This window comes from Malaclemys terrapin, chromosome 1, assembly GCF_027887155.1.
Source record: "Malaclemys terrapin pileata isolate rMalTer1 chromosome 1, rMalTer1.hap1, whole genome shotgun sequence".
Classification (NCBI taxonomy): domain Eukaryota; kingdom Metazoa; phylum Chordata; order Testudines; family Emydidae; genus Malaclemys; species Malaclemys terrapin.
This window is the reverse complement of record NC_071505.1, coordinates 243690042-243706918: the sequence shown is the minus strand read 5'-3', so window position 1 is coordinate 243706918 and position 16877 is coordinate 243690042. Positions and strand designations below refer to the sequence as shown.

The window sequence follows — 16877 nt, the reverse complement described above, 5'->3', positions numbered from 1 at the left end:
CATCACCAGAACTCTGATCAGCCATTCAGCTGAGTTACTGTTCACCGGGAGTTAATCCTGCAAACACACACTTGCAAGCTACCTAAACTGCTGGAAAAAAAGACCGTTAAAGTTACCTATTCAAGATAGGCAGACCTCTACCTCCATATAACGCTGTCCTCAGCAGTCAAAAAATCTTACCGCGTTATAGGTGAAACCGCATTATATTGAACTTGCTTTGACCCACTGGAGTGCGCAGCCCTTCCACTGCTTTACCGTATCTGAATTCGTGTTATATCGGGTTGCGTTATATCGAGGTAGCGGTGTACTTAATAACACCAGGAGGACTTCCAGATAGTCAGCCCAGGACCTCAGTCTTCTCCCTTTGCTTTCTAAAAGTAGAGGACCCAGTGTGCTGAATGAAACAGGTCATTTCATCCCATTCTGCTGAGCAACATAACTTCTTTCTGGAGAAGCTGGTGTATCTAAGGGTGACCCAAACTCTAATGTAGATTTGAAATGTCCAACCCAAATGATTGTTGTCTCATCTCCCATCATCCAGACAGAGAATAAAGCATCATTTTTGAATTGTTACAACTGCCTTTTGAAAATTCCAGTCTTTTTGTGTAAAAGACCTTGTGTTATACCTGTTTGTGGAAGACAAGGAATAGGACTAACAACAGCTCTGATCATAGGAAGTATTAGGCAATCTTAGCTATAGGTGGTGCTATTTATAATAAGTAATAACAACAGAAAACTTCAGCCCCAAGCCCACTCTTCAGAAAAGTTATGAGTGACTGAGTTTGGGTTAGAAGGGAAAACAAAAACGTATCACCATCCACGTGTCCATTTGTTCAGCTATGGAGAGCTAAATATAAACAAAAATCCAGAAGCCTTTCAACAATTTTAAGTTTTGGACAGACTTTGAGACAAAAGAACCTGGAGATTATCTGCTCCCACTGATCATACTCGGTGAATCTTGATGGTTCAGTGGTTTCTCTGGAGCATTAGCGTGTTATAACACAGCAGGTGCGGTCACAGGCCCAGCACCAAAGCAAGGGGAAAGGAAGTTTGCACTGAACTCAGATATTTTGTGTAACGAAGGAGAAACTACGGCGATTGTCAGCTCAGCGCAGCGTGGGTGGATGAAGCGGACAGGCTACTACTGCAAACAGGGCGCGGGGTGGCGGGTGTGTGTCCGGGGCTGCGAACAGGAGACTGGGACTTATTCCCCGCGTGCTCGGTCTGAGCTGGCTGTGTGACCTCAAGCAAACGGGATAACTCTCCCGCGCCTCCCCACCTGTCCGCCCTACGGCAGTGCTGGGAAGTGCCCCGAGAGCCTTCCCGGGCAGAAGGCAGCTTATGTTCCTTCGTATTGTTCTTATTCCTGCCCCCAACGGAACCCACCCCCGCGACTGGCGGCGGCTGCGTTAAAGGGCTGGCCCAGGTGTGCCAGCTGCTACCTCTCGGCGCAGAAGAAACCCGCTACCCACGGCAAGTGCACGAGAAACGGGCCGGCTGCAGAGCGCCCAAGGCGGGGGTGGGCAGAGCGCACGCGGCAGCTGCTGCGGGGCTCCCGCTCGGGGCTGCTCCCGCCCCCGTAACAAAGGAGCGCGGCCGCCAGCCCCCTATGGCGAGGGGCTGTAGGGGCGGAGTTGCTGCCCCCGCCCACCACGCCCCGCCTGTGCGGGGAGGGGGCGGCCGAGAGCAGCGCTCATCTCTCCTCTCTCCCGCGCTGGGGCGTCTGCAAAGGCAGAGCGCTGACAACAAGCCGCGGGCACAGGGGGGACGCGGAGCCGGGCGGGCGGGTTTTGTGCACGGCGCTCAGCCCCCGGCGGTAGCAGTAGTAGCGCTCCCAGGTGAGTGTGCGCGGGGCGCGCCCCCTCCTCGTGGGCCGGACTTGTGGCTGGACCCTGGGGAGCAAACAGCGGAGCCCCCAGCTTGTGGCTGCACAGAGCAACCCGGGGGGTGTTAAAGCCCCGCCCCTGGCTCCCCTCCGTGGGGCAGGAGCAGCCGCTGCAGGGATGTGGCGGCCGGTGGGAGCGGCTGCTGGGGGTCCCCGGGCCGGTCCCAGCTCCCGGTTGGGCGCACCCCGCGCACGGTGTGAGAGGCGCGGGCGTGGAGCCACACGCCCAGGTCTCTTGCCAGCGTCCGGCTCATTCATTCCCCTGGGAGCGCGGCAGAAGCCTGCTAGTGCCCTAGCCCGGCCTGCGCTGCCCCTTTCGGGGCGAGGGGCGCTCCGCGTTCAGCTGCCGCCTGCCCCTGGATGGAGCTGCCCGAGCTGAGCCAAAGCTTGGGACTAGCGCTACATCTCCGGTCGTGGGGTGGGTTAAAGCAGAGCTGTGGGGATAGTTCGGGCTGCTAGGAAAAATCTGCTACCCGATTGTTTAGCCCCGGGTAAATCTGATCGCGATTGCAGGGTGTCGTCTCTTCAGGCTGCATTAGAAATGAGTGAGAGTGCTAGGAAAAAACAAGCCTTGTATTGCTTTTTCCGTAGTTGAAAAGAACAAAGAATTTTTCATATCAAGGGACACTTAGATTAACATTTATATTAAAAAACATCCTTCGTGATGTTGCTAATAATATCTGATATTTTTAAATGTGAAATAGATATCTATCTGTCTCTATGTAGAGATAGATGTCACTTTTTATACTGCTTGTGCTAGCTGTTTACATTTTATATTTCACGCAGTTTCAGTTTGGACTTTCAAAATAGATTAGCCAGGCTTCCTTTTGTTTGTAGTCCTTTTCTAATGAGTGTTTCATTCTGGTTTCCATTTAGGAAAAGGGTTATTTACAACCCAAAGACTACAGGGAAAGATGTGTTTAAAAACCACTTTTACTGACATTTAAAAACAAAAAACATTTCACCTGTTAGGTTTTGTAAAAGATTTGCAAGTCCTAAACTTTGGGCCTATATAGATCTAACAGTGTATCTTTTAAGGCCCCAATCCTGTAAGTAATATGAAAGTACTGAAGTGCTAGTAATATATGGAGATAGCTCTATCTCATAGAGCTGGAAGGGACCCTGAAAGGTCATCCAGTCCAGCCCCCTGCCTTCATTAGCAGGACCAAGTACTGATTTTGCCTCAGATCCCAAAACAGCTCTCTCCGGGATTGAACTCCCAACCCTGGGTTTTGTAGGCCAATGCTCAAACCACTGAGCTATCCCTGTTCAGTGGAATCAGCACTGCCAAGTCTTGCAACATTTGGCTTCTGTCTTAAAGTCCCAGTCCTTGGATTCGTTAGGTTCATAAGGTTATGTGATAATCTCATCTTTTATTTATTAAGTAAATTTCTAGCCCTTATTATTGCAGGGGAAAGGTTGAAAATGTGAACCATGAAGGTAAATAAATAGAACCCAACGTTTATTATTTAAACACAATCTCATAGTTTTTAAGTCAATCTCATGAGGTTTTTGAATGGTTGGGGCTGACTACTGGGAAGTATTTGAATACGGAAGATTAATCACATGGCTGTTTGCGGGATCATGTTATGTTTTAGTACTGACTCAGCTTTTTTATTTCTATTTCTTATGGATTACAAGTACAATGTGAATATTAAACAATAAAGAATAACTGTTATTACCAACAAATATGTTGCTAATGTCAAATACTGTATTAAAAGACAAAACCAACTACTATTGATTTAATTTATAATTCAGGAACATACTTGAGCACTGGCTTAAATCTTGTTTATTTCAATGGGACTTAACCTCATGTTTAACTTTAAGAATATGCTTGTGTTCTTCCTGAATTGGCGTGCTTTACTGACTCAAGAATCTACTGTACAAGAACAACTGAGCATCCATAGAAACTTTTTTTATTGACTTCTGTATCTTTGGTGGAAGAAGGGCCCACCTATTCAACACTGAAGGAAGTTGCATGTGTGAGTAGTTGGGAGAGGTGTGGGACCCACAGGAGATACTAGGCCAGGCACGGCCAAACTGTGGCTTGAGAGCCACATGCATCTTTTACAGTTAAAGGGCAGTTTGTGGAGCCACCCCTCACCTCCTTTCTCCTCCTACATGGGGGGGGGGGGCGGGAGGAGGAAAGAGGATGGGGAAGGTGGCAGGGCTTGTGGCTTCTGCCCTGTGAGGAATGGGGCTATGGCTTCTGCCCTGTGGGGAGTGTGGTTTCGGGGCTTTAGCCCTGCAGGGGGGCATTAGGGCAGAAGCCCCATGCTCTGGCAGGTGCCACCCAGCGGCTCTCAAACTTCTGAAGATTGTATGCAGTTAGGAGGGTCAGTAAGTTTGGCCACCCCGTAATATGCTGTAATATTGTAAACTTATTAATTTGAAATGTTGATTTTCCTAAATGCTTTTAAGTAATTTCTGTAGTTCTATTTTAATGCTGAAAAAATGTTGTCAATTACCATCTGTTACAAGGTAATAGAACCTGCCTATTAAATCTAGACAAGTTTTATAAACAAAGTGTTCAACATCCAGTTACTTAATTGAATTGAAAAAACAAGCAGATCAGAAATCAGCTAACTGATTTCTTCCTAAAGGAGCAGAGTGCATGTTTTCCTCTGATCCTGCTACAGCAGTTGGATGCTGTCGAATGAACTTTATGCAGGGGAGGGTCTCTGACATTCAAACTTACTTTTTCAAGATAAATAATTCTGATATCTCCACAATAAGTAAAATACCAGTAATAAATCATGCAAGATATACATTAACATTAAGGAAAGCAGAATACATTCTACATCGGGGTATTCAATAGGCAGACCACAGGCAAATCCGGACTGCCAGATGGTTTTGAATGGATCGCGAAATCTTTTATTTACTTATTATTATCATTGCTGTTGTTGTTCTATTATTTTCTCTGGACTTCACCTTGACCTAGAAATTTGGACTTTGACGAAAAATAATTGGTTACCCTTCTTCTACATTCTAAACTGAAGGCAGTCTAGTCTGGTTTTTAGGATTCACATGCTTAGCCTTTGGTGAGCCTGGGTTAAACAAATCTGTGTATAGAATATTGGCAGCATCCTATTTTGGGTATTATGTATGTCATATCTTTCATATTAGAATAATGCGCTATTGGTAGAGGCGTTCTCATGACAAATTATAACTCGTATCTGGAGACTTATACAGTGTTTCAAACAAGAGTGTCAACCAACCATCCCACTCGATTTACTTAATTGATCTGCATAGCATATTCAAATTCTGCAGTATTAACGTTTACCGTTTAAAATAAGAAGTAAATTTCTAAGCCTCCTGGTTGTCAAGATAATGTCCAAAATGTGAACCAAGTGTAATCTGATAGTGTTTATCTTCCTGAGTCTACAGACAGTCTTAAAGAAAGACTTGGAGAGGTTTAAACCAGTGGTGAGCAACCTGTGGCCTGCGGGCCGCATGTGGCCCATCAGGGTAATCCGCTTGCGGGTTGCAAGACAGTTTGGGTACGTCTTCACTACCCGTCGTATCAGTGGGTAGCAATCGATTTATCCGGGATCAATATATTGCGTTTCGTTAAGATGCGATATATTGATCCCCGAACGCGCTCACCGTCTACTCCGGAACTCCATCAGAGTGAGCAGCGGTAGCACGGTCGACGGGGGAGTCGTGGCCATCGATCCCGCGCTGTCTGGACCCCAAGACGGTTTGCGTAGCTGAAGTTGCGTATCTTGGATCGATTTCTCCCCCCTCCCCCTCCCCAGTGTAGACCAGCCCTTTGTTTATGTTGACCGTCTGCAGGCACCACTGCCCGCAGCTTCCAGTGGCCAGAAACGGTGTACCGTGGTCACTGGGAGCTGCGGGCGGTCAATGTAAACAAACTGTCTGGTGGCCTGCCAGCGGATTACCCCGATGGGCCACGTGCGGCCCGCAGGTTGCCCACCGCTGGTTTAAACTGTCTTCCTCTTTAATCTCATTGGGCTATAGACTCTGAAATCAAATGATATGTAAATATCAGTGCGAACTATTTCATTGCTAATAGATTTTGTGGGTGAAAGGAGGTAGAAGTGAAGTCCTATGTGGGGTGGGAATTGGGCAGAGTTGCAGAGAATAAAATAGAGGGAAGAAAGGAGACAAAGATGGGAAGGGAGCGAAAAGGAGGATGGGGAATAGAGAGGAAACACTGGGCCAAAAAAAAGCAGCCCTCCTAATGGGGGAAACTCATTTTTCCCAATGAGTGAGGAGGATGTAATGCTTTGGGGGCTCACCCAGATCAGTAAGGGATTATGTCACCACCTGCCATGTAACCCTGGCTGCTTCTGTGCTGTGCAGCTTTGGCTTAGAGCACTGTCACCAATAGCAGGCTCACAGCACGATGGCCTCATCCTGGTTTCCACAGCCTGGTCACTCCTTGCCGGGTGGCCCCACCAGCCCTTCCAGACCCAAGTTTCCCCCAAACTGTTTCCCATGCAGTGTTCAGTCCCTCTCACTGGACTCTCACAGAAGATATTCAATTTGCTGTCTCTAAAGAGAGACAGAGACAGGAAGGCCTCAGAAGGAATGGACTGAACAGAGCATTGAGTGATCCATCCCGTCATCCACTCCCAGCTGCTGGCAGTCAGATTTTGGAGACACCTGACACAGCGCATGCGTTTGCATCCCTGATCATCTTGGCCAATAGTTGTTGATGGGTCTATCCTCCATGAACTTATCTAGTTCTTTTTTTAACCCCGTTATACATTTGACCTTCGCAACATCGCTGGCTAGGAGTTCCGTAAGTTGACTGTGCGTTGTGTGAAGAAGTACTTCCTTACTTTTGTTTTAAAGCTGCTGCTTATTAATTTCATCGGGTGACCCCTTGTTCACGTGTTTATGTGAAAGGGTAAATCGTACCACCTTATTCACTTTCTCCACATTTTTTATGGATTTTTATAGACCTCTGTCATATACCCCTTTAGTTGTCTCTTTTCTAAACTGAACAGTCCTGGTCTTTTTAATCTCTCCTCATATGGAAGCTGTTCCATACCCTTAACCATTTTTGTTGTTCTCTGTACTTTTTACCATTCTAATATCTTTTTTTCAGATGGGGATAAATAGAACTGCATGCGGTATTCAAGATGTGGGCATACCATGAGTTTATATAGTGGCATTATAAAATTTTCTGTCTTATCTATCCCTTTCCTAATGGTTCCTAACACCTTGTTTAATTTACATTGGAGATACAGTCAAGCCTGAAAAAAATAAATTCCTTTGTCTAGGACCAGCTGGGCTTATGCACAGTCTGCCAAACACATTTGAGGATTATATTTCCAGCAAATATCTATAATTATTTATATATGGCCCATACCTACATCACGTTATAGTATTAATTACCAGACTCTTACCAATTTTCCAGTGAAATATTACAAGACAACAGTAAGCTAGTCAGGTCAGGTGAGACTCACTGCTACATACCAGGGAGCCCTTGCCCTCTGGCATTGGGGTGCTCTTAGGGTCACAGATGTATGTGACAATACTGAGGAAATAGTTATATAATAACTAAACTTAGTAACTAGGTCTTTCTGCAAATCTCCCATTGGCATCAGTGGAAGTTCTGTTTATGGGTTGCGGTTAGCAGGTAGTCCGTAAAGTATACCACAATCCTGAACCATAGTTAAAGATGGAATTTGGCCTTCTCCAAGAAATTAATTTGGTGCCCCTTCTCTAATGTTTTAGGGTGGGTACAAGCCGCATACTCCACTCAGTGTATGCAGGTAACCTTAGTTAGTGTTAGGAAATTACACAATAAATTCACAACTTAGCACACAACTTTCCTGTGAGGACAAGCCCTAAGTTTTTAAACCAATATATTTATACTGGTATAACCCCCTTTTAGACACTTCTATTCCAGTGTAACAGCACATTTTGTCAATTTAGCTTATGTCTTTTGGGAATGGGTTTAAGTTAAGCTGAAATAAGGTACTCTTATACTGAACTAAGTGTCTTCATGGGGTGGATGGGGGAATTATACTGGTATAATTGATGAAAACTTTCCCATAGTTTCTTAAATTTTTAGGATAGTTCTGCATGGCAGGATGCAACATGATGGAATTCTAGTTTCTGTCAAGGTATTTCAACATATTTCTTAAAGATCTATGCAAGCTAGGTCCATGGAAAGTGAACTTTTTTGGTAAAGTGATATGGAAGGAGACAGAGGGCACTCAGCAGTGGGAGCACAGCACATTAGGTTTATGTTGTTAATGCTCTAAAGGCAAGTACAAATATTTGGCATACCCAATAATTTAATTGGTATACTAGACCAACATGCTTCTGTGGCGCACTTGTGGTGCGAGTGCCACAAGACCCACATGGGCTCTACAAGAATGAAAATTAACACAGATGTTGAGGGCAAGCTCTCTCCTTGAGCAGCCCTCTCATTTACACATCCGTCAAATCTCCTTTTTAACTAAGGGGCCCTGATTTTTTTCCCTCTGCTGGAGCAATGAAGAAAATATTTGCAAATCTAGGGATCAAGCTTGCGAAGGAGTTAGGGTCAGAGGTATTAGCAAAACAAAGCCAAAACTACTGGCAAGCTTTATTTCTTAAGTTCTACCAATGCAACCGTCTTCCCAAGGATATTCATATTTAAATTCATAAATATGCTCTCTTCTCCCCCACCTTAGAGCAAAAAGTAAAAGGTATTGGGGGTGGGGAGGAGGAGAAAGAGAGCATATTTATGAATTCAAATATGAATATCCTTGGGAAGAAGGTTGCATTGGTAGAACTTAAGAAATAAAGCTTGCCAGTAGTTTAATTGGCTTTGTTTTGCTAATAGCTCTAAAATGCATTACATTCCGTATTAGTATTACATGAAAAAGTCAGTCATCTATCTGTAGTATGTCATACTGTATTTAAGCACATAGTTTCTATATTGTTTTGTGTACAGTGCAACCTTCCTAATTGAGAATCATGATTTGTAGACCCATTGTAAGGAAGCAAACAAATATGAATGTGAAGAATATTGCATCATGTGTTCATTAACTTATTTTGGCAAGTGTACTTCAGTTTTATTTATAATGCTTCATAGTTTTAAATAACAGTGAATGTACTGGAATATATATTTTAAATTAATGAAATGTTAGTACTGTTAAACCATGTTCTAGCAATGTACTATTAAATCTTTGCTGAAGATTGGGTACAAACTCGAAATTATTTGTGAGAATTACTGGGTTTGTAGGTTAATTCTCACTTCATCAGTGAGGTTCCTCTATATTTCCATTAGTATGGATATACTGAGCATGGTGAACTATTGAATAAATTCTAAGTATAGGGTTAGGTAATACATTACCTGATTTCTTCTTAAAGTGTTGGAATGAAAGGTACATGTGTTCTATGTGGAAACTGAGGTGTGGAGTCTTGCAGGGCTCTACATTGGGACTAGTACTATTTTTATATCTTTTTAATGATTTAGACAAAGTTACTGTATAATATGTAAAATACCTAAAATAGGTGAAGTGGTTAAAACCCAGAGTGGTTTAACTTACCTAGTAATCTGAATAGATCAAGCAAATAGGCTCTGAGGAGAATTAGACACATTAATATATAGAAATAATGCACAAAATAAATATGTGGTGATCAGTGAAATGCTCATGCAATATAGATCAGTTCAACATGAAACAGCAAAGAAATTCAATAGTATGTTGGCTTGTAATAGGAGGGATATTATGGAGTAACATAAGTGATCCATCCCCGGTCGCTCATTCCTAGCTTCTGGCAAACAGAGGCTAGGGACACCATTCCTGCCATTCTTGGCTAATAGTCATGGGTGGACCTCTCCTCCATTTAATTTATCTAGTTCTTTTTTGAACCCTGTGTAAGCACTATATCCAGATGTAAAGATACCCTTTTCTTAACCTGTGTACTATATAATTTTTTTAACATTCGCTTTAATGAAGTCACAGCCAATGAAAGGTTGGTGACAATAGAACACTGAGTTAAGCTAACACACTGAAAGACCATTCAGATTTCATGTACTGTCTGGATAAAACAGACAAGACCAGCTTTACCTCTTTGGGTGAGGATTATGAACTATCATGTGTCCTATCTACAGTGTGCAAGTCTTTGAGCACAGTCTTCATTAACCCAAGGTGCACGCACCCACATTTTCTCTCCTCAAACCATACTGCATATAACTTTCATATGTCTTATACCTCGTGCAATAAACATCTCTTATATATACCCCCAAAATACTTGCATTCATTACACACCTTGCTGCACATCCATTATAAATGCTGCAGGCTGGCTTTATAGACAAGGGGCTTGATTCACACATTTCCTGACATGGAGAGGGAGGTGCAATTTGCAGCTATGCCTTCGGGGATGGATTCATCCTCTCAGGTTTGCACTAGGGATGTAAAAGATTAAATGGTTAACTGGTAAGCATTAGGATTACTGTTAACCGGACCTAACCGGTAACCCTGGCCGGCCGCAGGGACCCCGGCCCCAAGTTGGGGCTGGTCTGGGCGGGACCCTAGCCAGAGCCACCCCAGTTAAACAATATAATTTTAATCGTTTAACCGGTTAACTTTTTTTAACCGATATTTACATCCCTAGTTTGCACCCTTCTCCTGGGGTTCTGCCAGGGAAAAGCAGCCTTAACTTATGGTTAGGGCTGTATAGGAGCTCTATGAGCTGTAGTGGTGCACTGGGTCATTGTGTCTTCTGGAAGTCCTGGCTATGTCTCTTTCCCAGCCAACAGAATCCACTTACAATCTCTAGGTAACCTTTTCAGAAGACATTTATATTCTGATTCTTTGATCCGAGAACCAAATTTTTATTGTGTTGCTTTGTTGACACATTGACAGATGGTTCCAAATTCTGCCCTGACTTCTCCCATTTGCAACAACATTGAAGTCAATGGGGTTGTTTGCAACAATAGACAAGTCAGGGCGGCATTTGTATGTAGGAACTCAGAGGGCAGGCAAAACTTTGAGAAGTGGAAACGTTTTCTTTCTATTACATTATGTCATGAAAAAAAAATCACATATCACAGCTGGTGAGTAGTGAACTGAAAAATTAGTTATTTTTTTCCAAAATGGTAATCTAGTTTTGTGCCACTTTTCTGGGTTTGACTAAATCCCAAGACTGTTATGAACACTATGTGACTAGTGATACTGAAGTATCTTTGGAATGACCCTCATGGACCTCATATCTGCCAAGAGCACAGTGAATGATGCAGGCACATGATGATAGCTCTAACGTTCCAAAGTAATTGCATGTCCCTTTCCCTCCCTTCTACCCTTTCCATTCCACCCCAAATCTCTCTGTAGTGTACTCATGACCCTCCACCAGTGCTTCTTGTCCCTCGGTGAACTACATCCACCTATACTGTTGAAGCCCACACTTCCATCTCCTTTAGTCCCAGTGTTTATGCTTCCTTCAATACAACTTCTCTGCCTCCTGAGTCACTGAGCCCTTAACCCCCAAATTAAGTTTAAATTGCTTATTTTATGTTTAAAACAAAAGAAATGAACTGGGCAAACAACTTCATTAAGGAGAAGTTAAGGTTGTAAGTCTGTATCTCTTTAGAAGTTTCCTTTAAAAAAAAAAAAGAAAAAAAAAAAAAAGAAACACAAGAAATCCAAAGTGAAGGTTAAACTAATATTTATGAAGTAATTTCTGATCACTGAGGTGTAACTGTGACACTCTGTACCTTGGGGGAACACCCTACACCCCCATGTTGATCCTTATAATATCATTGTGTGGTATCTAATGCAAAGTTTGTCATGTTGTGTGTCTTTGGAAGGCTCATGATGTACCGAGCATTGCTATAGTAATGGCATAGGTTGTAATTTCATGTATATAGTTATGAGACTGAAAATGTGTCCTCATGGCTTAAAGCAAGTCCAGGCAAAAAAACTCTGAGCAGAGGGGCAGTTCACACCTCATCAGGGCATGTATGGGACAAACCCAACCCAGCCTCACAGGAACAAGGACACTGGCCTAGGCAGCAGCCAAGGATCTGTTGCACTCTCGAGTGAGTCACCCCCCCCTTCCCTTGTCAGTTTGGGATTGCGATGAGGTAATGCTCACCTGACTCTGAAGGGGTGATGGCAAAGCCAAGAGGGAAGAAAGGACATGATAAAAGGGAGAGATGTTTGCCATGCTCTTCCTCTCTCTCCTACCTCCATCTGCGGACATCACCACCAAGCGACTGAAGCACTGATCAAAGGGGAGAGCCTGGCTGAAGGGCAACCAGACAGCCTGTGGTGAGAAGAATCTAAGTTTGTAAGGACACTGGAAGTGTTTAAGATCAGTGTAGAATGCGTTTTTTGCTTTTGTTTCATTTGGCCAAATCTCTTGTGCTTTGACTTATAATCACTTAAAATCTATCTTTGTAGTTAATAAATTCATTTGTTTGTTCTGCCTCAGTCGTTCTCTAACTTTTGTTTTGGTGACCCCTTTCGCACAGCATAACTCTGAGTGCGACTCTCCCCCCCCCCCCCCCCCCGAATTAAAAACACTTGTTTATATATTTAATAACATTATAAATGTTGGAGGCAAAGTGGGGTTTGGGGTGGATGCTGACAGCTTGCGACCCCCCCATGTAATAACCTTGTGACCCCCTGAGGGGTCCTAACCCCCAGTTCGAGAACCCCTGTCCTACCTGAAGCAGTGCATTTGGTTTGAAGCGTGTCAGAGACTCCCCTTGGGATAACAAGCCTGGTACATATCAATTTCTTTGTTAAATTGACGAACTCATATAAGCTTGCAGTGTCCATCAGGCATAACTGGACACTGCAAGACGGAGGTTCCTAGGGTTGTGTCTGAGACCGGAGATATTGGCTAGTGTCATCTAGTTGCGCAATCCAAGGAGCAGCTTACATGCCAGAGGCTGTGTGTGAACAGCCCAGGAGTGGGGGTTCTCACAGCAGAGCAGGGTAAGGCTGGCTCCCAGAGTCCAGGATTGGAGTGACCTAGCAGATCACTAGTCCAGATAATACCAGAGGGGAACATCACAGTAACCCTACTGCATTTCACTTCACTCTTGAGAAGGAAAAACTACTCTGACGCTCTGTGATCGTGTCCTGATGGTATCAATAAATAAAGTACAAAATGCTGTTACGCTTTGTAGTATTTATCTTCTGCTAAAATTCCAGCATTATATGTTACATAATTCTCTGCATGTGTAGTCTCTTGTTTTCATGGTTGCCTCTGATGGTTTGAACACCAGCAGAGAGTTAAATACAAATTAATTTATCCTAATAGTATTCATTTTTGTGTATCTCTCTCTTGTAATGCTGCACATGCTCCAATAGAGGTCTCCTAGAGAGTAACAGTTTGTTTACTTGTATTCTTTTACCACTGGGAATGGCTTATTGCTATTTAAAAAAATGATTTATTTCTTGCCCTCAGGGTACAAAGTATATGCAGCTTCCATTAAAGTCAGTGGGTGCTATGGATGTTCAGTACCTTAGAAAATTAGGCACTCTGTTTTGTTTTTTATTTTAAAAGTAGACTTAAAAGTACAGCAAAGCCTACAATATTTGGAAATGAGGCGGGGTTGGGAGAAGAGGGGAGTTGTCATGTTGGCTGCAAATAAAACAAGTTTATGTTTATTTTATGTATGAGAAAATACAGTTTATAACAGTGTTTAGAGCAGAAGGGCTTTGGTAGGAATGGGGTGTGTGTGTGTGAGAGTAAAGTATAGTAATTAACTCTAATTAGATAATACTTAATTCTTCTCAGACTATTCCTGAAGGATTCATGGTTAAAACATTGCTAGTCTCATTCTTTATTTACAAACAATCCTTTTATTGCAAGCTAAACTTGCTGAGTCAGTTTTCTTTAAATCAATAAGATTGTCACCTTCAAGTATAATGCAGATAATCCCGAAGTATACCAGTATTACCATCTATACTCTTGGATGATGATTTTATTCTGAGGCAGTCAAAGTCAGCATCTGGAAATATGGAGAAAGTTAAAGGAAAAGAATCAATGGATATTTTCTTGCTATTGTAATAAGTGGAGAGTACAGTAATCATAGGTCACATCCTTGTCCAGTGCATACTAAATGTGAGTGGAGCAGATGTCACATGTCCCTTCTTCCCTCACGTTCACTTGCCCAGAGTTACTTAGCAAAGCTATTTGGGTCTCCAGCAGCTTTGTTCCCTGTCTTTTCTATGGCTACATATTGACTTAAATCTGCAGAGGTGTTTGTTAGACTGATAGGAAAACGGTCTCAGGTTGCTTCACTGATGTAATGTGATGGATGTTGACAACGGGGCTTTACTATCCCTGAAATGGATCTTTACTTGCTCCCAGTGGATTACTGTCATACCAGTGAAAAAGTTCCACAGTAGTAATCTGCAAAACACAGTAGTTTATTGAAAAGGAATTACACAAGGGGTAAAGGGTTATATTAACCATATAACTCCTGTGTTGGACATTAAGAGCTATACATTCCTCTTAACGAGTCTTTCACAAACATACGCAAACAGGACCTGCGCTAGCCTCCCACAGTTCCTGCTTGGCAAACAGAGAAGGTGGTTACCAATTTTAAAGACCGCTTCTTTCCTCCTGGTCTGTTTTCCTTAGCCCTCTGGTCTGTCTTGGATTCCCTTGGAATCAAGCCTTGGTTGCCTTGAGACCCCTCTGGTTCACAGTCTACTCGAGCTCACAGAGCAGAGCGTTGGCTACTCTGTCTAGCAGTGTTACTTCTTCAAGCATCAATTAAGGAATCCCAACCACAGTAATTTACTTTGCTTGATTCTTATACGCTTTTTCCTCAAAGGAGTCACATGTCTTACAAGTATGCCCAGTGGGTGTGTGGTTACTAATTTTTACCTAATTAGTGTTTTAGAAGGGGGATGGTTCCGAACACAGATCATCCCACATCTACTCATTCATCAGTCATTCCCTCTGGCTCTCTGCATGCTGTCCTGGCTATAAGGTCATACAACCAGGTATACCTGTGCTCCATGCTGGAACTTTATGCATGTGATATTTACTTTTGCATGGGTCCATATTTGCCGACCAATAGGTTCAATATTGATCCTACATGCAGACTTTGCCAGTTCTTTACCAAATTTGCTTCTGCTTAAAGGGAACCTGCTCCCAGGATCCTCTGCAGCCATTCAGCCATGTTTAAGTCGTGTCAAGTTATGCTCACACCATTCGCTCAGTATGGCCACACCAATTTGGCACCATCCCAACAATGGAGGGGAAACTTCCTCTTGCTAGAGCCTTGTTTCTTTCTAGACTTTCTCAATGAAGAGCTCTGTGGAGCTTGAGAACATGTCTTTTTCACTAATGGAATTTGGTCCAATAAAAGATATTAACTCATCCACCTTGTCTCTCTCATATCCTGGGGTCAACACAGATACAACACTACAAACAAATAACTTGGCAGTTCTAAGTCTCCAGAACTGAGATGTCTCCCGCAAAGTTAAAAATCATATAATAAATAATATAGCTTTATTACCTAGTTAATGATGATTGTTCTTTGATTTCAAGCACAGGTGACTTTGAGGTCAAGACGCATTATTTCTATCCATCTATTTCTGTAAATGACAAACCTGCAGGTGTCTCTCCCATCCATAAACACACAGTTAAAGCTTTTACCTTTTGTATAGAGAACCAACTTTTACATCTCTCCCTGCCCCCCAGTTCTTCCCTTCCAGGAATAGGGCAGCCTCAAGAGGCCTATACCCTATGTGAGAAGCCAAAACAAGTTACTTATACAGCATTTCTTCTTCCCTGCCCTGGTCTTCCTCCCACCACCAAAATGCCTTCCGAGTTAATTTGTTTCCTAACATGTACTTTTCAAATCTGTAACAGTCATTTTACCTTTTCTATTTGCAAGAAATATTTATATTGTTTTGCTTTTTGCAAATCTTGTATTCCAGGGACATTTTCTCTTTTATCCAAGCAACCTTGTTCGAGAGATTTGTTTTTATATAAGCATTGGTCTCTCACATTGAAAGTACACCTCTACCCCGATATAATGCGACCCGATATAACACGAATTTGGATATAACGTGGTAAAGCAGTGCTCTGCGGGGGCAAGGCTGCGCACTCCAGCGGATCAAAGCAAGTTCAATATAACACGGTTTCACCTATAACACGGTAAGATTTTTTTGGCTCCTGAGGACAACGTTCTATCGGGGTAGAGGTGTATATAGAAGTATCTTTGGCTTTTCATGCACTTGTTTATAAGGTTGTAATTGTTTTCCATTAGGATGTTACAGTTTGTAGTTAAATTGACTTATTCTGTCTCAAGGCCTCTGGTTCAAGACTCAGTGAAGGGCCTTTTCATACAAGAAAACCTGATGTTACTTTTGGATGAAAGCTAGTTTCACTCATCTGATATCCTGGGTATGCACCTGTCCTCTTAAGTATAAAGTGGCTTTGTTCTATTCCAAAAATCAAAGGTGCTGGTAATATGTGTAACTATCATTGTTTTTAAACTTACCTTGAATAACGCTAAATGTTTTAATTTCTCACTTTTGGCAGAAGTCAACATAAGGCACTTTAATGTCTGTCTATTGGCACTGGAGGGTGATCCTATGTAAGGAAACTGGCAGCTGCAATTGTTTCGTAACAGACAGCCAGTCTAATGAGGGGAAAGAAGAAGATATTGAGCCACAAATTGTGGTATCGGACATCATCCAGCTTGTGCGAGAGAAGCAGCAGGTGCCAGCAATGCAAGCAGGTGAGAAAAATCTACCAAATGTTGCAAATGTTTCTTGCTGGTGCCAAGCTATTGAAAACCTTCATAACATACTATCCAAGTGTTGGCTGGTAAGATGGCATAGCTTAAAAAATTGGTTGCATTCAGCAAGGATTCTTCCTCAAGGGTTAGTATTTATAAAAAGAGGGGGAAAAAAAAGTTAATTCTGGAAAGTAGACTGGAAAAAATGATCTAGCTTGGGGTTCAACTTGACTGTCCTATGAGCTGCCACTTGGTTCTCCAAGCAGTCAGTCTGAAAGCTCTTCCTCTCAGAAAGTGCTCACAGCA

The 16877-nt window shown here is 42.9% G+C and overlaps 1 protein-coding gene across 3 annotated transcripts in view; it reads left to right on the top strand.

The window, feature by feature from the left end:
• The first annotated feature begins 1749 nt into the window (after positions 1-1749).
• The window catches only part of MCF2L (MCF.2 cell line derived transforming sequence like), a 269080-nt gene continuing 253952 nt past the window's right edge, over positions 1750-16877 (top strand). For all 3 annotated transcript variants that reach the window (XM_054011206.1, XM_054011201.1, XM_054011212.1), the window contains exons 1-2: positions 1750-1838; positions 16373-16571. In XM_054011206.1, the coding sequence (XP_053867181.1) occupies positions 16394-16571 (178 nt within the window). In that variant the 5' untranslated portion in view covers positions 1750-1838; positions 16373-16393. The remainder of the gene's footprint in view (positions 1839-16372; positions 16572-16877) is intronic.